Source organism: Pelophylax lessonae (genome assembly GCF_965119305.1).
Source record: "Pelophylax lessonae genome assembly, chromosome: 1".
NCBI classification, from domain to species: Eukaryota; Metazoa; Chordata; class Amphibia; order Anura; family Ranidae; genus Pelophylax; species Pelophylax lessonae.
The window spans coordinates 227410174-227434138 of NC_138768.1; the positions used below are offsets into that span (position 1 = coordinate 227410174).

Sequence of the window (23965 nt, forward strand, 5' to 3'; positions counted from 1 at the left end):
TGCAGAGTGACCAGCGTGCTCCCTTTCAATGCAGAGTGACCAGCGTGCTCCCTTTCAATGCAGAGTGACCAGCGTGCCCCCTTTCAATGCAGAGTGACCAGCGTGCCCCCTTTCAATGCAGAGTGACCAGCGTGCCCCCCTTCAATGCAGAGTGACCAGCGTGCCCCCCTTCAATGCAGAGTGACCAGCGTGCCCCCCTTCAATGCAGAGTGACCAGCGTGCCCCCCTTCAATGCAGAGTGACCAGCGTGCCCCCCTTCAATGCAGAGTGACCAGTGTGCCGTGCCCCCCTTCAATGCAGAGAGATCATCGTGCCCCCTTCAATGCAGCGTGACCCCCATGCCCCCTTCAATGCAGAGACTTACCTGCAGCTGCTGCTTTTCCTCAGTTCCCCGCGTCCCCTCGAGTCCTCCTGCCTCCTCCTCGGCCAATGGCATGTGTTCGCCTTTCGGCCAATCAGGAAGTGGGTCTCGGACCCGCTTCCTGATTGGCCAGGAGGAGAATCCGTGTGACAATAGTGAATTTTCATTCGCTATTGTCACACAAAGGGTGCGCCCCGGGTCCACCCTTTTCTGAAGCCTATTCGAGTCTCTGGCTCTAATCAGGTGATTAAAAAAAAAAAAACCCCATTGAACTCCATGCGTCCGGAGCCCTGCATGTAGATTAGGGGGCTGGACGCATGGTTAGGGGGGTAGGCGCCCCTGCACCCCCAATGAAATCAAAGAAGATTTAGAGCTGTTTCCGTCAATGAACGAAAGAGAAAACTGGATTTGTCTCTTACCGTAAAATCCTTTTCCCTGATGTTCATTGACGGACACAGCACCTCTGTTGAGTTGGGTTATGTATTCTTCTGACACTGCTTGTTACAAAACTGAAGTCCTGTTGCAGGAAGTGGGAGTATACCCCTTGGGCCTGCCCTATAGGCATAGTCAATTATTTTCTGCCTATTGTCCTACTCCTAAGGAGAACAGCATAACCCAAGGGTCAAAAAACATATGGAGCTGTGTATGTCAATGAACATCCGAGGAAAAGGTTTTTATGGTAAATCAAAAATCCAGTGTGTTGTGTGTGGTGATTTTTTTTTATTGGGGATGTTATATAGCAGAAAGTAATTTTTATTTATTTATATATATATATATATATATATATATATATATATATATATATATATATATATATATATATATATATATAATATATATATAATTTAGATATTTTTTTTCCGTAATTGACACTTTTCTTTTGTTTATAGCGCAAAAAATTTAAAAAAATCGCGGAGGTGATCAAATACCACCAAAAGAAAGCTCTATTTGTGGGAAAATAAGGACATAAATTTTATTTTGGGTACAGTTTTGCACAACTTCGCAATTGTCAATTCAGTTAAACTCAGTGCCATATCGCAAAAAATGGCCTCGTCATTATGGGGGTAAAACCTTTCGGTCACTAACTGGTTAATGAATACTACTTGTAGAACAAGGCTGTGAAGCAGCACTCTGCAGAAAAAAAAACAAAAAAAAACAGTTCTCTACATTGAAATGTTTACGTGTACATTTTGGTACTCTTTAGAGCCGGTTCACACTACCGCGACCAGAAAGTCGCCTCATAAGGGGCGACTTGTTAGCGTGACTTTCAGCGCGACTTGTGACTTATGATAGACGACTTTGTATGACTTTGTATTTGGCCAATCAGAATATGATGTGTTGTGACCTAATTCCCCCCTTTTTTTTTTTTTTTTTACTCATTTCCTCTTTGCCCACCAGTGCCACTGCCCACCAGTGCCATGTATCGGTGTCCAATCACACAAAAAAAAGTTCTTAAAAATTTTAGTTTTTGATAGAGAGCCAAATATTGAGAAAAAAAAAAAAGATTTCTTTGGATTTAGTGTTCGGGGGGGGGGGGGGGGTCTAAAAAGTGTACCTGTGAAGTTTCAGCTCTGTAGCATGTCCAGAACCAGAAAAAAAAGATCATTTGTCTTAGAATTGCAGTAGCGCAGGGATGGGGCTCCGCTCCTTTCACACCTGGGCGTTTTTGTTGCAGGCATTCATTGGGCATTTTTTGGGCGTCTTTGGAGGCAGACATGACATCTGAACTTCTGTATAGGTGTGTGTGTGTGTGTGTGTATATGTATGTGTGTATGTGTGTGTGTATATATATATATATATATATATATATATATATATATATATATATATATAATGTATGTATGTATGTGTGTGTGTGTATATACACCCCTATACAGAAGTTCAGATCTTACGCCTGCCTCCAAAGACACCCAAAAAATGCCCAATAAAAGCCTGCCCGTACGTGGCACTGGTGGGCACTGGCACTGGTGGACACTGATTTGTGGCACTGATACGTGGCACTGGCGGGCAGTGGCACTGGTGGACACTAGGGATGATCGAACTCTTCCATGTCAGGGTGACTGCCAGAAAAAAAAAGATAATTTCTCTTAGAATTGCAGTAGCGCAGGGATGGGGCTCCGCTCCTTTCATACCTGGGCATTGTTGCAGGCATTTTTTGGGCATTTTTTGGGTGTCTTTGGAGGCAGGCATGACATCTGAACTTCTCTATAGGTGTGTGTGTATATATATATGTATGTATGTATGTATGTATGTGTGTGTGTGTGTGTGTGTGTATGTATGTATGTATGTATATATATGTATATATATATATATATATATATATATATATATATATATATATATATATACACATACACACACACACACACACACACACACACATACACCTATCTATCTATCTAATTTTATTTGTTTTTATGTTTTAGAGCCTTCCGTCTGAAATAGAAGTAAAATATAAGATGGCTGAGTGTTACACAATGCTTAAGCAGGATAAAGATGCTGTTGCTATATTGGATGGAATTCCTTCCCGACAAAGAACGCCAAAGGTAAATGTATTTCTTAGCAATTGATTTCCTTTTTTTTTTTTTTTTTATTCTCCCTTCTGTGTATTTATACTGCTTTTCTTCACAGATTAACATGATGTTGGCTAACTTATACAAGAAGGCTGGCCAGGAACGCTCAGCAGTGACCAGCTACAAAGAGGTGTTAAGGCAGTGCCCACTGGCACTCGATGCAATACTAGGTACTGCCTAGCCCACACTTTGCAGTGTAACAACATTTTTATGTGTGTGTGTGTTTGTTTGTTTTTTTTTTTTTTAAGGAAAGCTTTGATTAATCAGCAAACATTAGTAAAAAAAATAACAACCTGTTACCCAGTACCTTGAACCCAGCTTCCAGTGTCATCGCCTAGGTGCTGATGACATCACTAGGCCTTCTGGTGGCATCCTGTGAGACTAAGGATCCAAAATTGAATGAGTATTTACTCCTGCATCATGCAGGAGTGAATTATCCTGAAATTTAAAAAGCTTGGATTTGCTTTTCTCCTTATCTAAGCAGGTTCTTCAGTTATTCTGAGTGTCGGGAACCCCAGCATTTATAGCCACAATAACTAATTGCAAAAGCTATTTGGAGTGGTATTTGCCTTTTGGCCAGCATTTTGGTAAGTGGCTTGACATATTTTAGCAGAAGCTTGTTAAGCCACAACGTGTGTGTTTTTTTTTTTTTTTTTTCCCCCTTTCCTTTACCTCTTTAATATTGGGGCCTCCAGGGCAAAGACCAGAGGCATTCATGGTATGGTTTAATTTTAAGGACTTTTTAGGTATGGGTTTCAGAGGCCCTAAGACTTATAGAGGGGAGTTGGTCATATAGGAAATGCCAGGCAAATCAAAATTCAGGCTGAGCAGCCTGAAGCAGGTGAAAAGATTTTGGTACCTGTAAGGGAGCTTGCAGATGTCTCATCGCTGGAGGGGGAGGTTAGTATAGTTTTGCTTTAAATGTGTTAATGGTGGTGGTTTGAAGGGGGTGGGAGGACTAAGTGTGTGTGTGTGTGTGTGTGTGTAGTCCTAATGAACATGAACTATTACATATGCCTATTTCATATTTACCTAACTTTTCTTTAAAAATGTCCCTCCCCCTCCTAACATGTATGCTTAATTTTTTTTTTAAAAAGTTAGTTAGCATTGGAAGTAGGAAGGAACATGTTTTAGACTATTTTTAGGCTTAAGCTGGATACACACTATACAACTTTTGTTGTCAGATTTCCTATAGATTTACCTTTTCTATGTAGTGCAAATGCCTGCCTGATTGCATACAAATTGAAAGTGTTTAGGTTTGACCTCATATTATATGGTTTTGGTAAGTCTGAAGGAAAAAATCTAAAGAAAATCGTATAGTGTGTATGGCCCATAAGTCTGGAATTCTACTTGAATGATTACATATGAATATTTTATATTTACCAATTGTCTGCTTGCTCTAGCAGATAGTTGGTAAATCTGGGGGTCCAGCATTCTAAAGGCTTTGTTTTTTATAGTATAAAATAAGTGAAGAAAGTGATAGCGCTGCTCTAACATAAAAATAAAAATAGCAATACTCATGTGAATAAAAGTCCCAACATGTGAGGTGAAGAAAAAGCAGACAAAAATTCCACATACAAAATCAATTAGAACTCTTCTTTGATAGGTGCAATAAGTCAATGTGAATAACTAGTGCTTCACACACAAAAACAAGTGATGTGCTTCCAATCCTCAATCCAGTGCTCCAACCACCAGGTGCAGTGCAAGCTCACCTCCGTTTAACCACTTGCCGACCGCCGCAAGTACATAGACTGCGGCGGTCAGCCCCTCACAGGCAAAGTGACGTATGGGTACGTCACTAGCCTGTGAGGCTCTGGGGAGCGAGCGCGTGCCGCCGGAGGACGCTCCCGCTCGGTCACTTACCCCCCCCCCCCGCGCGTGTGCCAGGCGGACCCGATGTCCGCCGGGCACTCTCGATCGTCCGTGACAGCGGGAGAAAGGCAGGCGGCTGATGTAAACAAGCCGCCTGTCATCCTCCCCTGTGTAGAAACACTGATCATACGGTTCTACTATGTAGGACCGTTGATCACTGTTTCTACACTTCAAGCCACAGCCAATCACAGTAAGAATCACGCCCCTAGGGACACACACCACCCCTCCCTCTCAAATAAAGTTAACCCCTTCACTACCAGTGTCATTTTACAGTAACAGTGCATATGTATAGCACTGATTACTGTATTAATGTCACTGGTAACCCCAAAAGTGTCAAAAATGTCAGTCAAGGGTCCGATCTGTCCGCCGCAATGTCGCAGTCCCGCAAAAAAAATCACAGATCGCCGCCATTACTCAAAAAAAATGACAAAAATATTTCCCTTAGTTAGTAAACGCGATAACTTTTGCGCAAACCAATCAAAATACGCTTTTTTTTTTTTTACCAAACATATGTAGCATAAAACAAATCGGCCAAAAAATGTTAAATTTTGATTTTTTACATTTTTTTTTTTTGTGAATTTCATATAAAAAAAATGTGAAAAATATTGTTATTTTTGCAAAATTGACGCTCTTTTTTTGTTTATAGAGCATGATCAAAAAATCGCACAGGTGATCAAATACCACCAAAAGAAAGCTCTGTTTGTGGTTAAAAAAAGGCCGTCAAATTAGTTTTGGTACAGCGTCGCACGACCGCGCAATTGTCCGTTAAAGTCACGCAGTGCCGAATCGCAAAATACCCCCTGGTCAGGAAGGGGGTAAAATCTTCCGGGGCTTAAGTGGTTAAGACCCACACGGTGTCAACACAGCATAACAGGGGTAGCCCCTAAGAGTATTGTTCCTCAATACAGTAACTTTGTGATCCTCTGGCAACTCCAACATAAGACCCTTAAGGCTCCAGCTCAACTCATGAAAAGGAAAAAGAATCCTCCCAATAGTGCAGTATCTGGATTAAAGGAATCACACACACTCCCAACTTCATAAAATACTCACATATATTATAAAATAACTCAAGCAGTAAAAAATCTTAAAAGCTCTCACGTGATCCATCCATAAGGTCCCACCACACGGCTCCACCTCAGATTGCATATTGCTGAATAGCTGAGATAAAGGCCACATCACACTCCTAGCAGAGACCAGATAATCTGGTTGCCATAGGGCAAATTGGGTATTAGATGACCGTTACCTTGGATTTCCATTTTTGTTCTATTGGCAATAAAATAATTGCCTTCCAGTCCCTGTAAGCTGAGATTTTCATGGGAATTACAGATTGGAGACATTAGAATACCTTTTCCTTCCTGTTGCTTCCCCTACCTCTCTCACTATAGGCCTAAATATAAATAGTTGCCAAAAGAAGAACATTCATGTGCTGGCTGGTACAGATACTTGCAAGTCCAACCATCCTCTACTGCAGGGGTGTCCTAACATTTTGACCTTCCTGGACCACGTTGGAAGAAGAGGAATTGTCTTGGGCCACACACAAAAAAAAAAAACTAACAATTAGGATAGCCTATGAGCAGAAAAGGTTGGGCAGATCGCAAGTTAACAATCACTGACATAGATAATGTACTCCTATGACTAATAAGACTTATTTTTTTGTATTATCTTTTTATTATAAAAGTAAAAGAGGGCAACCTACAACTAGTTCCATATTTCACCCTGTTTTTGATTAAACAAACGCATCAATCTCTGGTTTGATGGATGTAGTAGCGATTCCTAAAGAATTCTAAAGGTGCCCATCCAATATTTTGGATCTAATTTTACCCTTCGTGTTCTTCATTCTTGGCGTGATTGTGAACAGTGGGATATTTTTTCTTTGGAAAGATAAAACTTAAAAATCGAGTCAAGAGGCATTGTCAAATTTTTCTTCAGCTACATGTGTTGGCTAAGCGTAAATCCATTTTTACAAAAAAAAAAAAATCCAAACAAATCAACATTTTTAAGTAAGATTACGATTTTATGTTGGGCCACATTCATAGCTTACTTGGGCCACAGGTTGGACACCCCTGCTCTACTAATTATAATCTGCTTAGGGCCGTTCAAAATTGGATGCCAAAACGCCTTTTTGTAATTCTAAAGCCACAGACAGTCTTTTTTTTTTTTGTTTCATGTCAAACTGTTGGCATTTTATGATACAGAATTTTGTACACTAAAGCAGACTTTTTAAACCTTTGTGTCATTTCTTGGCTTCTCAGGGCTTCATGGAAAAATGCAAAAAAAGGGTTAAAAAAAAAAGAAAAGGGGGGGGGGGTAGCCCACACAGTGTCCTTGATTTCCCCTCACTTGCCCCCACAGACGATAGGGAGGTAAAGGTCAACGAGGGGTGGGGCGCGTCTATGGTGCTCTCCTCTCCCTGGAGAGATATTGGATTTCTCCTCCCTAACTTATCAAAAATCATGCTGGAACTTTATTTTTTAATCAGAAAATACATTTTATTGTGCAGAATTTCAAAAGGTACAAACAGTCAGAGTAAGAATTCTGAAAATATGAGACCGAAAAATATCCAGATCACATCAACCAGGGAAAAAAAATAATAATTTTGTACCAGTTTTAAACAATTGAACATTAAATCAAGGTAAAAATTATACACATTAGTTATTGAACACAAGATATCGTATACATTTATTTATTTTATTTTTTGCGTGTTTTTTTTTTTTTTTTTATATCAAGAACAAACTTTATTAAAGTACATGAACAAAAACATAGCACAGAAACAGAGTCCAGAGCACACTCAACGCAATCTGTAATATTCAAATGCATAAATAACATACAGCGATAGCATAACCACCACTCAGGAAATACCACCCTAAACAACAGAAAAGGTAGATGCGTATCCATCCCAGCTGTCCTCACCGCCCCCCACCAACACACTTAGGGAGAAGCTGAACAGGAGATGGCACCCATCAGGTCCGTGCTCCCCAGTACTCACATCACCCCACGCCAAGATATTATTAAGTACCAGGTCCACCGGGGACAAGCCCGGCACAGCCAACCACAGAGCCCACAATGTCTCAAACTTACCAGGGCTGCCCCTATGTTGATAGATATACTTTTCTAAGCGAAGTGTGTCCCCCATTGCGGCAACCCATTCTTTAACCAAAGGGGCCCTCGGGGAGATCCAGTGCCGCAAAATCAACTTTCTCGCCTGAAATAGAGCCCGGCCAATGGCCTGCAAAGCCGGCACCGGGGCCTGGACACCGCTCAAGATGCCCAGCAAGCAAACTTTAGGATCCTCCAGCACCTGAACCCCGAAGGCCCCCAAAGGTGTCCTGAGCACATCCCTCCAATAAACATGAAGCTTGGGGCACCGTCAGAGGAGATGATTTTTTGCGTGTTTAATAGGGTAACCCATTGAAAAATGCAGTGTGGGGGAATGCACAAAAAAGTGCGCTCAGACACGAACGAATGAGCCCTCAGGCTGGTGTTCCCTGAGATAATGCACAATCAATTAGCACATGTTTTAATCTTGCATAACATAGGTCAAAATACATTTTTACAGCTGCTTGTTTTTACATCCAAAACTTAGATCTCTGTAAAGAATAATTTCCTCTTAGAGTTGAACAAAGCTAGCAATTAAACTCCAGTCATTGGAATAATATTGTCTGCATGAATTCCAGGCTAAAATAGAAATATATTTTGTGCCTACGTTGAAATTAGGGAGAAGCTGTGCGATTCTGAAAGACCTGAAAGGTCTTTTGCCTTATTGGATTGGAAATAAAATCACCCTGCAGAGATGTACTGTTTATTGATTGATCTGTGGGTATGCTAAAAGACACACATTTGGAAGGCAGCTAGAATGAGTCAACTACTTATGTTGTGGATTGAACATCAAACATGGGTAAATTTAGTTGTTACAAAACATCACCTGAAAGCATAAAGACCTAATTCTCACACCTAAAAGTAGCATGCATCGGAAATATTTCGCTGCCTAATACTCAGACAATAAGTTACCATTGGGGGAGGTCTTCTAATAGAAAATCACAGTGGAGACTACCGCTTTGTACACTTTGATTATAGGCAAGGAAGCCAATGATATACCAAACTTAAAAGGATTATAAAGACAGAAGGTTTTTATCTTTATACATTCTATGCATTATGATAAAAAAAAACCTTCTGCGTACAGCAGCCTCCATCAGCCCCCCCTAATATTTACCTGAGCCCATCTTTATCCAGCGATGTTGCAGGAGTGTCTCAGCTGCCCAGGACACCCCTCCTCATTGGCTGAAACAGCAGTGTGCCGCGATTGGCTCACGCTGCTGTCTTTCAATGTCAGTCAGCCAATCAGGAGATGGAGTGGGTGGGGCAGGTTGGGGCTCCGAGTCTGAACGGACACAGGGAGCTGTAACTCTGCTATGGTGCCCCCATTGAAAGCTGCTTGCTGCGGGGGCACTCAACAGGAAGGAGGGGCCAGGAGCACAGGAGAGGGACCCGAGAAAAAGAGGATCCAGGCCGCTCTGTGCAAAACCAACTGCACAGAGGAGGTAAGTATAACATGTTTGTTATTTAAAAAAAAAAAACAAAAAAATCACTTTAACATTTCTTATAGGGCTTAAAATAAATGTGTCCTAAATTAGGGCAATTCAAACTGCTCATATGATGGAAACCATGCACAAGTTAAAGTTGCTTTCAGTGAAAGCCACATCATAATGATCAGTGGTCCCAGAGATATATAGACAGCTGAAGTTTTTCTGTAGAACTTTGGTCCTACCACATCCTTCTACTCATATGCTTGTCTTCTCATGTGCTCAATATTGGGATGATTTAAAACTAGAGAGTGCAAAATCTGGTGGATGTCTGCATAAAAACCAATTGGCTTCCAGTTTTTTTTTTTTTTTTGTGTAGCACCGTCCTAGTCAGGTGCTAGGTAGTGAGTATAGTTTTGGCTCTGTCTGCCTATCAGAGGTGCAGCAGGCAAAATCTATATTGCACTCTGATTACCAGGGAGCAGGATCTGTGAGTTAGGTCTGCTCAGTATGCCCAGTGTGTGATTCATCTGGCGTAAGGGAGTGTCCCCAGCTGATCCAATGGGGAGGTACATTGGATGCTGGAGGAAACCTGGCCAATGACACACAGGCTTTTGGTACTGCCCTAGGAATTGGCACAGACAGTTGGTCTCGGTGCATTATGGGGCAGGGTATAAAAAGCCACGGGAACATGAGGTAGAGGTCTTTGGGCGGGTAGACAAGTCCCAGAAGGAGGGTGGCGGCTGCCTCCTCTTCTGCAGCAGTTGGTGATGGTCACAGGCGGTCGGCCTGGTGAGCCAGTGGAGTCCGGCTGAACCCAGAGGTCCAGGAGAGCTGACTGGAGGAGTTGGGGCACTGTGAGACTCTGGAAAAACTGTATCGTTAGTACAGAGGATCTTGCCCAGGAAGGGGACTACTCCGGGAGTATAGTCACCACTCCGGGAGTATAGTCAGTGGACCATTTTTCTCTTGGTGTCAGGAAAACTTGTCAAAAGGGGCTTATGCAGATAGCAGAGGAATGAAACCGCAGACAGAAATTACATTTAGGTGGCTGGATTGAGATAAGTACACACTATAGAAGGATAGGCTTTGTTAATTTCTGAGGTTTACAACCACTTTAATTGAACAAGCTGGAGTTAGAAGCTGATTGTTACCATGCACAGCTCCACCAGATTTTCCACTCTGAGAAAATCAACCCCTATACATTGTCCAGGATTGTGATCAGTTTACTTCAAAACTGTTCTTCTATTGCAGCTTGCTAGCCTTTACATGCAGTGGCTACATTTTTACATAGTTAGTGAGGTTGAAAAAAGACACCAGTCCATCCAGTTCAACCTATGATGTGTGTGTGTGTTTGCTGTTAACCGTACATTGTATACCCCTGTATGTTGTGGTCTTTAAGGTGCCCATCTAATCGTTTTTTGAAACTATCAATGCTCCCTGCTGATACCACTTCTTGTGGAAGAGGATTCCACATCCTTACTGCTCTTACAGTGAAGAACCCCTTACGTACTTTAATGTTAAACCGCCTTTCCTCTAGTTTTAGTGAGTGGCCACGTGTCTTATTGTATTCCCTCTCTCTGAATAGGTTTTTCCATATGCTAGGGTTGCCAGTACAGTATTTGTACATTGATATCATATCCCCCCTCAATAGTCTTTCCTCATAGCTGATGTCCTCCATTCCCCTAATTATTTTTGTTGCCCTTCTCTGGACTCTTTCCAGTTCCAGCACATCCTTCCTATAAGGAAGGCTTTTTTTTCTTTTTTACCTTGTAATTTTAAATAATTGCACTTCCTATTCTGGGGTGCATATGCTCACTTCTGTCCTGTGTTTATGGAGGAAGCCATGGTTTTCATCAGACATGTTCTCCTTCATCTCCATTACATAGGGGTGGGGAGGATTAGTAGTTGACACATAACCTTTTTTTTTTTTTTTTTGGCCTCTTAGGTTAGCACATAGGAAGTGATAAGGACAATGCATTTCTGGCAAGCTCAACAGGTATATTCTGTATTTGCTGAAAATGTTCTTAGCCTAAAACACAAAAACATATGCATCCACTCGTATCAAAGGACTGCAATATATTACATTTTTGTTCTTGGTTTTAAATAGCATTTTGTTTTGTGACTTTTCTTTTTCTGTTACAAGGATTGTTGTCTCTGTCAGTGAAAGGGGCAGAAGTAGCATCAATGACCCTGAATGTTATTCAGAGTATTCCTAACTTGGATTGGCTTTCTGCTTGGATCAAAGCTTATGCGTTTGTACACACTGGGGACAACACACGAGCAATTAATACGATCTGGTAAGCAAATTGAGTACTCCTTTTTGTCTTGTATTGCAGTCACGTTTAGAATAACAAAGTAAAGTGCTTCGTATATTGAGAATTTATTAATAATTTTGAATTTATTATTAAAAACTACAAAAAGCACCAGCAGTTCTTAAAGCAGATCTTCACTGCATCTGAGCACCATAAAACCAGAAACACTATATCATTCACTTTTAATATTCAAGCAAACTCCCCCATCCATCCATGTTTCCATGCTTTATTTTTGTGAGAAGTCACTTTGAAAAACACCCCCTAGCATTTCTGGCCGTGGCCATCTTGAATAAGGGCAAATGGTTTATGTAGCATTTACTTCCTGTCCTTAGCTCAAGTATGCATGCAGGAGAGGTTGCTTAGCTGAGAAATCCCCTCCTCTTCTCCTCCCCTCCTGAAGACTCCTGGGATGTATGACATCATTTGCCTAGGCAGGAAACCAGGAAGTGACTGAAGAAATGTAAAAAAAAAAGTATGATACGCTTTCCTATCTAATTACTAATGCTAGCAGCATGAGAAATAAAATTTATGTTGATTGGGAGAGTGAACTTCCACTTTAAGACACAGGTTTTCATTAAAATGTCTAATCACTTTTTTTTTTTTTTCTAATTTGGATAAGTGTGGAGTGGTTTGAACCCTTGTCAAGTTTAAGGTCCCTTTCACACACTCTGTCCGTTGGACGGAGTCCGTTTTTCTCAGCGGGAGGACAGCTGTGTCTCCGCGCTGTGTGCGGAGACACAGCTGTCAGTTCCCCATGCATCTCTATGGGAGAAATCGGGTGAGAACGGACCGTCAGTCCGTTCTCACCCGATCCCATCCGATCCGCTGGACGGATGGAAAATAGGGTTTCCATCCGTCCAGATTTATCGGATCGGGTGTCAGCGGACATGTCTCCGCTGACATCCGATCCCCCATAGAGATGCATGGGGGGACCGTTCAGATCCGCCAAAAAAACGGACAGGCGGATCTGAACGGTCCGCCTGTGTGAAAGGGGCCTTAATGCTTGCTGGGGCTCTGTGCACACTGGCTTAAAAATCGCTGCTACTAAAGGGGTTTTGTGTTCTGCCTGTAGAAGCAGCTCAATGTTATCTAATGTGTCCATGCACATTAGGACGATTACAGGCATATTTTGAGCTCCACTGAAAAAATAACCCTTCTGGTTTGTGTTTCTGATTAGAGCTTTCTGGTAGAAAAAAATGCAAAACTCGTCAACTCTCCTTAAAAAAAAAAAAAAAAAAAAAAAAAAAAAAAAAAACGCTTCTATGATTTTTTAATTTTTTTTCTGCCAAGGGAAATGTTTTTTTTTTTTTTTTAAGCCCATTGTGCATGAAGCCTAATGCTGGCCATAAACTTATAGATTTTTGGACAAGAGTGCTCGTAAGAACATTCGTACGAAAATTCTTTGAACATTCAAAAAATGAACAAATGTCGTTCGAAAATTGTCTTTTGCGTTTAAGTCTCCATTTTAAAATGTAATTTCTGAGCGATAACCACATACAATGCCCAAAAAATCGACGATCGAGAAGTTTTCCAGTAGAAAACGGACATCGATTTGACCCCATTAATGATTAGAAATTCAAACAAATTTTCTTAAAACTTAAATTTCCGTACAAAAATCTATAGGTGTATGGCCAGCATTAGAATTATTTCCTCTCACTGTCCTGCTAACAACTGTTTTGCCAGAAAGGAAGTGAGGAAAATCCACAAGGACACAGACAAATAAAAAGCTGCTGACAGGGGGTTCTAGCTGTCCACCAGTGTTGCTTAAAAAAAAAAAAAAAAAAAAAAAAAAGAGGAGGATTCATGGAAGAGGCAGGGGAAGAGTTGGGCATGTGAATAGATCTGTGGAGGTCATTTGGATATTCTTATGAATAGGGTAAACGAGGCAGTGGGGGATATTTTGGGGCCAACACAGTGGACTACACATAAAGGCGCTAAAATGCACCACAACATATGTGAAAATAAGAGGCTGCTTTTTTTTTTTTTTTTTTTTTTTTTTTAAATAAACGGTTGCTCAAATATTGTGGCAAAATGTTTTCAGGATTTCTGCTTTCAGAAAATGTATAATTTTGCAAGAGATTTAAAGTGATTGTAAAGTCTCGTGTTTTTCTTTTTTTTCTTTTCTTTTATTAAAATAATAAACATGTTATACTTACCTGCTCTGTGCAGTGGTTTTGCACAGGGCAGCCTGGATCATCCTCTTCCCGGTTCCCTGGCTGGAGTGCCTGGCCCCTCCCTCCAGACAAGTGCCCCCACGGTAAGCAGCTTGACACTGAGCTGTGGTTCAGCTCCACCCCCCCCTCTTTCCTCATTGGCTAGCTGAGTTTGATTAACAGCAGCGGTAGCCAGTGGCGCCTGGATGGCCTAGGCATTCGTGGATATTGCTGGATAGAGAGGGGTCTCAGGTAAGCATTAGGGGGGGCTTAGAGGGACTGCTACACACAGAAGGTTTTAAGATAAAAAACCCTTCTGCCTTTACAATCACTTTAAGTAATCTTCAGGCCTGAATTGTGCATTATTTGTGTGTGTACAAAGCAGATAGCTGGCTTAAATTTTACAAGTGTTTTTTTTTTTGTCTTCTAGTTCTTTAGAAAAGAAATCTTTACTCAGAGACAATGTGGATCTACTGGGAAGTTTGGCCGATCTCTACTTTCGAGTCGGTGATAATAAAAATGCCATTCTAAAGTTTGAGCAGGCTCAGATGCTGGATCCTTACCTAATTAAAGGTAAATTTCTCTGTTAATATATTTACATTTTTTTTTTCTTTTTTGTATATTGGCAAGAGTTGCAAATGATGAAAATTTTTATTCTGAGCCGTAAGAATCCAGGGCTTTCTGGAAATGACAGTACTGGTAAGGAGTTTCTACACTCAGGAATTGTGGCAGGACTAAAGAGAAGGAAGAGGGAAATGTAAAGGAGAGTAAGTGAGAGGGTAGAAATGGGGGGGGGGGGGGAGGACTGAGAGGAATCTGGTCCACTCCACTTTTAGAATTGGAAGTCCAGGTAGCTGCAATTGGTCAGGCATGGGCTCTGCCTGAATCGGGGGTATGGGGTGGAGGTGTGCTATAAGACACAAGAGTGAACTGAACTTAATTTGTCCAGCACTGCTTGATAGGGGTGAAGGACCATAAAAAGCACCTTTAGTTGGGGTGCATTTTCAGTATATTGGAATATTGGATCCGCTATTATGTGTAGATGGCTATAGAAGTTTTAGCATAGGTATAGTACACCCTGGTTCTGATTTTACTATTAAATTCTTGACGCCATTTTTTTTTTTTTCTGAAAAATATTTCCATTACTCTTGCATGGAAGTTCTATCTAACCGTTGCAGAAATCTGAAGGGATTTTGGTCTTTCTATACACATGCCAACTGTAGTAACAGTAATAAAAAAAAAAAATGCTATCAGCACTTTTTTAACACGTAGACATAAAAGATAAAGCTAGTAACCCTGTGTCAAGCTTATGGCTGCCTATAATCAGACAGATGTATGATCCATCCACTCTTTTTAACAAATCTAACAAGTTATGCAGAGTGCCTCTTAAAACCTAACTCCAGGTTCCTTATGACTTTAGTTTGTTTGGACCAAGCTGTTTCAAATTAAATATTTGCTTAACTAACACTCGTTCCCACTGTCAGCGCTGTATAACTGTACGTAGCATCAGCTACATACAGTATAGTATACAGAGCTGTGTTCCAGCAGCAGGATGGGTACTTTCTGTCCTGGTCCTAGAACAACATTGAGTTAGGCTGAACGCTGCTTAGCCATTCACATGAAGCTTTGTATTCCATTAGTGAATACAGGGTTTCTTCTGAATGGCTGAGCATCACAATCTCTCCACCGCAGCCAACTGGAGAAAGCCTTTTATGTTTTAATAAAAAATGTAAAGTTGCCTGTGAATGGCTGAGCAGCACTCAACTCAAACCAAATTTGTTCCAGGAGCCAGACCGAAAATCCCCAGCCTACTGCTGGAACACAGCGATGTATACTTCTGCTGCATGCTTATATTTATAGTCAGATGAAACCTGAAGTTAGGTTATAAATGTGCATTGTCAGCTCTGCTGATCTAGCAGATTTATATGAGGGGAGGAGATGCACAGTACAGTCCAACAGTGCCAGTGCTGCTTATCGTGGTAACAGTTGCAAAGTGACAGATTTTCTAACCTTCCCTATCTGACATTGGGCGACTGTCATCTCATCCCTGTGAGTAGCTTATTTAACTCTCACACACTTGATGCCTTTATGTGTTTTGAATGAAATTCCTCTGCTTTTTTCCCAGGAACTGTAGATTACTTCCCAGGAACTGTAGATTACTGTGTCAGGGTAGTGGATTTAGTTTAGACTTATCACTACTTTACAGAGCAGATGGATTTTCTTTTTTTTTGTTACAACTTTAAGGAACCTGTGTTTCTATTTACAAGTGTAAAGTCCTTGTTCTGTAAGAATGCTGACTGCACTGTCTGACATGGTGCTGCTAGAGATGGACTACTGATCTGTTTTGTAGAATAAATGTGATCTTCAATGATATTGCAGGCAAAAAAAAACATCATGTACAATTACTTAAAGCTGAATTCCTGGCTCCAGCTAACTTTATGATTGCAGATCCCTATAAGCCATGTTACGCTGCAGATAGCATATCAATCATAGTGCCTTACCTTTCTTGTAATGCTATATTTTCTGCCCCAGTGATGTCATGATACCCCCTGGAAAACTGGGCTGCTTTCTTGCCCCAGGAGGAGGAAGTGACAAGCAGCGATCTGGAGGGGGAGCAGGGCACAGAGTTTGTTCTGAGGGGTGTATCTCGGGTATTCCCTCATAGCCAGCAAGCACTTATACACGTGGCTTAGACCACTACAGTGTGCGGGAATGTAATTACGTCTCTGCACGCTGTAAAAAAACTACAGTGGTGCAGAGACCAGACCGGTGGCCAGGGGGATACACAGCATCATGGCCACTGGGCTTGCAACCCAGATATCGCAGAAAAGGAAGCTCTTACACAAAAAATGCTAAAAAATGACACAGTGGGGAAAAAAACAACAAACATTCTACAAAAAGGTATGAAAGCACCAGTAATTAAGGGTAATAAAATTTATACCTGGAGTTCTGCTTACAATAAAAAAAAAAAAAAAAAAAAAAAAAATATATATATATATATATATATATATATATATATATATATATATATATATATATATATATATATATATATATATATATATGTACACCCCTCACATTTTTGTAAATATTCTATTATAAAGTAGTGAGTGTACAGCTTGTATAACAGTGTAAATTTGCTGTCCCCTCAAAATAACTCAACACAAAGCCATTAATGTCTAAACCACTTGCAACAAAAATGAGTACACCCCTAAGTAAAAATTTCCAAATTGAGCCCAATTAGCCATTTTCCCTTCCCATTGTCATGTGACTTGTTAGTGTTACAAGATCTCAGGTGTGAATGGGGAACAGGTGTGTTAAATTTGGTGTTCTCGCTCTCACTCTCTTATACTGGTCACTGGAAGTTCAACATGGCACCTCATGGGAAAGAACTCTCTGAGGATCTGAAAAAAAAAGAATTGTTGCTCTACATAAAGATGGCCTAGGCTATAAGAAGATTGGCAAGACCCTTAAACTGAACTGCAGTACGGTGGCCAAGACCATATAGCAGTTTAACAGGACAGGTTCCACTCAGAACAGGCCTCGCCATGGTCGACCAAAGAAGTTGAGTGCACGTGCTCAGTCCTATCCAGAGGTTGTCTTTGGGAAATAGACGTATGAGTGCTGCCAGCATTGCTGTAGAGGTTAAGGGGTGTGGGGGGGGGGGTCAGCCTGTCAGTTTTCAGACCATACGCTGCACAGTGCATCAAATTGGCCTGCATGGCTGTCATCCCAGAAGGAAGCATCTTCTAAAGATGATGCACAAGAAAGCCCGCAAACAGTTTGCTGAAGACAAGCAGACTAAGGGCATGGATTACTGGAACCATGTCCTGTGGTCTGATGAGACCAAGATAAACTTATTTGTTTCAGATGGAGTCAATCGTGTGACGAAAACCAGGTGAGAGTACAAAGACAAGTGTTTCTTGCCTACAGTCAAGCATGGTGGTGGGAGTGTCATGGTCTGGGGCTGCATGAGTGCTGCCGTCACTGGGGAGCTACAGTTTGAGGGAACCATGAATTCAAACATGTACTGTGACATACTGAAGCAGAGCATGATCTCCTCCCTTTGGAGACTGGGCCTCAGGGCAGTATTTCAACATAACGACCCCAAACACACCTCCACGAGGACCACTGCCTTGCTAAAGAAGCTGAGAGTAAAGGTGATGGACTGGCCAAGAAGCATGTCTCCAGACCTAAACCCTATTGAGCATCTGTGGGGCATCCTCAAACGGAAGGTGGAGAAGCGCAAGGTCTCTAACATCCACCAGCTCCGTGATGTCGTCATGGAGGAGTGGAACGCCAGTGGCAACCTGTGAAGCTCTGGTGAACTTCATGCCCAAAAGGGTTAAGGCAGTGCTGGAAAATAATGGTGGCTACACAAAATATTGACACTTTGAGCCCAATTTGGACATTTTCACTTAGGGGTGTACTCACTTTTGTTGCCAGCGGCTTAGACATTATTGGCTGTGTGTTGATTTTCTTTGAGGGGGACAGCAAATTTACACTGTTATACAAGCTGTACACTCACTACTTTACATTGTAGCAAAGTGTCATTTCTTCAGTGTTGTCACATAAAAAGATATAATATAATATTTACAAAAGTGTGTGTGTGTGTGTGTGTATAGATAGATTTTTTTTTTTTTTACTGTTAGCAGGACTCCAGGTATTCATTTTATTACCCGTCATTACTGGTGCTTTCATACCTTTTGGTGTGTGTTTGTACATATAATTTTGTTTTGATAAAGTTCAGAGGGATTAGAAGCCCCTGTCAAAGTGGTCTCTGCTGTCAGTCCCTCCATTAGGTAGATTAAAGTGGCTCTAAAGCCTAAGCATTTTTTACCTTTTTTAATGCATTTCTTACATTAAGTTAAAACCTTTTTAGGCATCTTTATTTGCCCCCCCCCCCCCTTATACTTACCCGAATAGCAGTGAAGGTATAGATCCCGTGTCTCTGCAAAGCACGGACTAGGATTTATGTCTTCCCCTAATAAAAGCACCTCCCACACTACACTAAAACACTGGCTAGGAACACAGTTAACCCTTTGATTGCCCCGATGTTTAACCTCTTCCCAGCCAGTGATTTATACAGTGACCGTGCATATTTTTAGCACTGATCACTGTATTAGTGCCAGCTTCCGACTGTCCGCCGCAATATCGCAGTCCCACAATAAGTCACTGATCGCCACTATTACTGGTAAAAAAATAAATAAAAACTTCCCACAGTTTGTAGACGTTATAACTTTTGCACAAACTAATCAATATAAGCTGCTTGGGATTTTTTTTTTTTTACCAAAAATATGTAGCAGAATACATATTTTTTTTTTTTTTAAGAAATGTGATTTGATTTTTTATTTATTTTTATTGGATGTGTTTTATAGCAGATATATATATACTGTATACGGTATATAAATAAATCATTTTCAAAATTTATGGGGTCTATTTGTTTATAGCTATAAATATGTTAAAACTCTGCGCTTATGGTCTATTTGGATATAAATCGATAATATGATAATATAGGTGTGTGTATATATATATATATATATATATATATATATATATATATATATATATATATATATATATATATATATATATATATAATAAGAATATTAGGCTGCAGCCTCCCTAGACTATAGTCAAAAGACTATATGGAAAATCAAGAAAAATGTAGGGGAATGGCGCTGCCTATTGATGAAGAAATATTGTAGGATACTACTAAAGTGCTGTGGTGCTAAACAAATATAATGCACTGTAGGAAAAGGAAAGGGGGATGGTACTACCTATTGGCAAGGAAGTGGTATAAAGTGCTAAAGTGAATGTGATACACTGTACCAGTGTAGGAGATATAGAAGGTGGATATATAGAAGGTGGCTTGTGCCCGTGTGTTGGTGACGGTAAATAAAATAGGTTGTAAAACGATATCACACTATGTGCCCGCAGAGGATACCAGGAGCCCCACATTGGATTACCACTTATACCCGCTCTATACCCCCGTGTGGGGTGGGTATCTCTGGTGAGTGTGTTATTCACTAGAGGGGTCACCGAGCACCTCCCTGCCCACCACGGGTCATTAATCGTACATTTACATATGAAGATTGTCACCTGCTGTTAATTAACTGACTTTTCCAATCACCTTATATTTGTATACCTACACTGTCACTTCACCTGAATATTATAGACTATATGGTCCTACCTTGGACACTTTGGTCACTATTTTACCTATTTTATTCACCGTCACCAACACACGGGCACAAGCCACCTTCTATATATCCAGCACTGTAATTTAATGAATGCCTTATATTGTCTAATTCATATTTTCTGATTTTATTCAGTTATCGTGTGATTTTTTTGTTTTTGAATATCAAATTTTGTGGTCACTAATGTACTTAACACTGTGAGTCATAGGCTCTTTTATTTTACCGTGTACACTTATTTATTTATATATTGTATATTTTCCACCACTCACACTACCTAAGGGTACATTTGCACACGTCACTTTATTTATACACATTGGATTTTGTGACACTACATGTTACACTGATTTTCTTGTTTACATTATACATCTGTACCCATAGTGTTTTCTCCTACACTGGTACAGTGTATCACATTCACTTTAGCACTTTATACCACTTCCTTGCCAATAGGTAGTACCATCCCCCTTTCCTTTTCCTACAGTGCATTATATTTGTTTAGCACCACAGTGCTAAACAGATAGTATCCTACAATATTTCTTCATCAATAGGCAGCGCCATTCCCCTACCTTTTTTCTTTATTTGTTTATAGCGCAAAAATGAAAAACCTCAGTCAATCAAATACCAACAAAAGAAGGCTCTATTTGTGGTAAAAAAATGTCAATTTTATTTGGGTACAGTGTTGCATGACTGCGCAGTTGTTTATGTTAAAGTAGCGCTGTGCAATATCGCAAAAATGGCCTGGTCAGGAAGGGGGGTAAAACTTCCGGGGGTCAAGTAGTTAACTAGGGAAGCTTGCTCTGTGTGGGGGAAAGATGATCAGCTTGTCCGTGGACAGAATGTTGGAGATTTCCTGTTATCTGCTGTACTGGGAAAGTGCCATGCTTTGTGGCGTTTCCAGGGAGCTGTTGTCTTGGCATAGTTTCACTTTGAATTGTTGGCCTCTACAGGCGGATGCTAGTTCTGGGAAAATGATCTTCCGTCTATTTGTTTTGGTGTAGTCTCTAGTAAAGCTCCTTATTCTGCTCGGCACCTAAAATGTGACTTCAATGGGAAATCAGGATTAAGTTTTTTTGTTCTCCAAACTTGCTGTCTCATAAAGTTTTGTTATACGGTATTCCTTATTCATTTTTATTGATGTTTTTATTAACATCGTCCAGGGAAGTGGTCATTTACCACCCCCTACCCCTGGGCCAGTAGAAATCTGATGGCCTGAATAAAGATATTACATCTCCTTTTGGAGCATCTATTCAAACCTTTATTATCCATCAAATGTACTTGACTGTACGAAGAATGAATTAACTCCCTCACTCCTTATCTGATCAATGTCACCTGCCAAAAGCATCCTTTTACTTGATTTGGGCTTGACCTGTGGTGAATACATTGGGGTATATATGTCAGATAGAAAAAGCGTCGTGCAACACAATAATGAATCAAATAACAACGCATGTAAGGATTCAAGCGTTAAAGTGCAAAACAATTTGACAAATCTAAAACTACGGTATGTAGAAAAAGAAACTGCTAGTATTCTTAACCATTTCCCTCCCATAAGAGGTCCTTTTGACATCCTGGACTTGAAGTGGAGATAACTGGATGATGCTTGCAGCTACAGGCATCATCCAGATATCTTTCTTTTCAGTCGGCGATTTTCCTCTAATGTGTATATGTGTAAAGAGAGCTCTCACTATTAATTGTGGTTGAAAATACTATTATCAATACACATGAATCAATTAAAAAAAAAAACAGTTATTAAACTCATATCCTCAAAAAAATCAAATTACCAAAAAAAATCCATCATAAATGGTGATCTTCCTAGTCAATTATAAAAAGTTCCATCATGGGACCGTGGGACTATTTCACCTGTACGAATGCTTATCTGTGAGAGCTCCCCGGCCCTGGCTAGGGTGACGGGGGCCTGGGGTCCCGGGTCTCGCCCACGCTCTCTGCTACTTTCACACCCCCTTCCTTCCATCCATCCATCCTTTCTTTTTTTCTTTCTTTTTTCTTTCTTTTCTTTTTTTCTTTCTTTTTTCTTTCTTTTCTTTTTTTTCTTTCTTTTTTCTTTCTTTTCTTTTTTTCTTTCTTTTTTCTTTCTTTTCTTTTCTTTTTTTTCTTTTCTTTTTTTTCTTTTCTTTTTTTCTTTTCTTTTTTTTCTTTCTTTTCTTTTCTTTTTTTTCTTTCTTTTTTCTTTTCTTTTCTTTTTTTCTTTCTTTCTTTCTTTCTTTCTTTTCTTTTTTTCTTTCTTTTCTTTTTTTCTTTCTTTTTTTTTCTTTTCTTTCTTTCTTTTTTTCTTTCTTTTCTTTCTTTTCTTTTTTTTTTTCTTTTTTTTCTTTCTTTTTTTCTTTTCTTTTTTTCTTTCTTTTCTTTTTTTTCTTTCTTTCTTGTCTCTCCTTCCCCCATATATGTCTTCCCATCTGTGGAAAGCTGCGCTTTCCCCGATACTGGGGCCTCCTCTATCTCTCCCCCCTACTGCTCTAGTTCATTCCTTGATTGACTCCATGGTTTGGAGTTTTGCTCCCTGTTCGTGTTCTGAATAGAAGCCCGTCCGTCTGTACTACCCTGGTACCTGACACCCATACATATAATATAATTAGGGTTGTTTTCTTGTTACTCAGACTGTTTGTTTATCCTTATGATATTGGGTATATCTGTTATTACACACTCCAATGAAGGTACTGCGCCAACCTTCCTGTTTTGATCGGCTGCACTCATTTTACTGCTACTGTAACTTTCTGTGGAGCGCTGATTTTGACGCCATTGTGAGTTTGCACGGTTTCATTTTTACCTCATGTGCCCTTAATTCTGTTAGTATCACAACCTTTTGCTAAATAAAGAAATTAAAAAAAAAAAAAAAAAAAAAAAAAAAAAAAAGTTCCATCATAACTAAAGTGCTGTAGTGCCAAGTGCTGTAAACATAAATTGGTGGAATCCGTGCTCTCCTCCTGTGTGCCCACTCACTCTTCAGCTGCCATAGACTCCCATTACAGAAGTTTTTTTGCGCTTTGTGGATCGACTCAGATGCTGGACTTTGTAATCCTCCAACTTGGCTCCTTATTTGCAGGTGAAGGTTTACTCATGTATAGTATTAATGGTAAAGAAAAGGAAGAGTATATAGCTTAATTATGTTTATTTAGGCATAGAATAAAACAAGGTTTTTTACTCATAATATAAAATAATACAGGCATAAAAACCGGAAGCGCGCTGCAACTTGCGTGTCACCAGCCGGATCTGACATCACCACAAATACAGCACTTTAGTTGTGATGGAACTTTAATATTTTACTAAGAAGATCACCATTAATGATAGATTTGTTTTGTTTTGTTTTTTACATTTGATTTATTGGACATATGTGTTTAACCTGTTTATAAAATTGATTCATGTGTATTGATAATGGTATTTTCAACCACAATTATTGGTGAGAGCGTTCTTTACACATATATATACACATGATTTGAAAGCACTACACCTTTCAAAGGAGCAGTAACCTCACAAGAATATTTTTTTTGATTTCATCTTTTATTTTTTACTCCTTTTTTGCTCCGTATCCATTTGTATAGAACACATCCGTTAGTGTGTGTCTTTGTGTGTGTGTGTGTGTGTGTGTGTGTGTGTGTGTGTGTAATATATAATATAATCTCACAAAAGTGAGTACACCCCTCACATTTTTGTAAATATTTTATTACGGTATATCTTTTCATGTGACAACATTGAAGAAATGACACTTTGCTACAATGTAAAGTAGTGAGTATACAGCTTGTATAACAGTGTAAATTTGCTGCACCCCCCCCCCCCCAAAAAAAAATAACTCAACACACAGCCAATAATGTCTAAACCACTGGCAACAAAAGTGAGTACACCCCTAAGTGAAAAAGGCCAAATTGGGCCCAAAGTTTCAATATTTTGTATGGCCACCATTATTTTCCAGCACTGCCTTAACCCTCTTGGGCATGGAGTTCACCAGAGCTTCACAGGTTGCCACT

At 40.1% G+C, this 23965-nt stretch overlaps 1 protein-coding gene across 1 annotated transcript in view; it reads left to right on the forward strand.

Moving 5' to 3' along the window:
- ANAPC7 (anaphase promoting complex subunit 7) overlaps nucleotides 1–23965 on the forward strand; it is an 88361-nt gene that overhangs the window by 18132 nt on the left and 46264 nt on the right. Inside the window, exons 3-6 of the mRNA XM_082243152.1 lie at nucleotides 2788–2907; nucleotides 2993–3104; nucleotides 11473–11626; nucleotides 14225–14367. Coding sequence (XP_082099278.1) covers nucleotides 2788–2907; nucleotides 2993–3104; nucleotides 11473–11626; nucleotides 14225–14367 — 529 coding nt within the window. The remainder of the gene's footprint in view (nucleotides 1–2787; nucleotides 2908–2992; nucleotides 3105–11472; nucleotides 11627–14224; nucleotides 14368–23965) is intronic.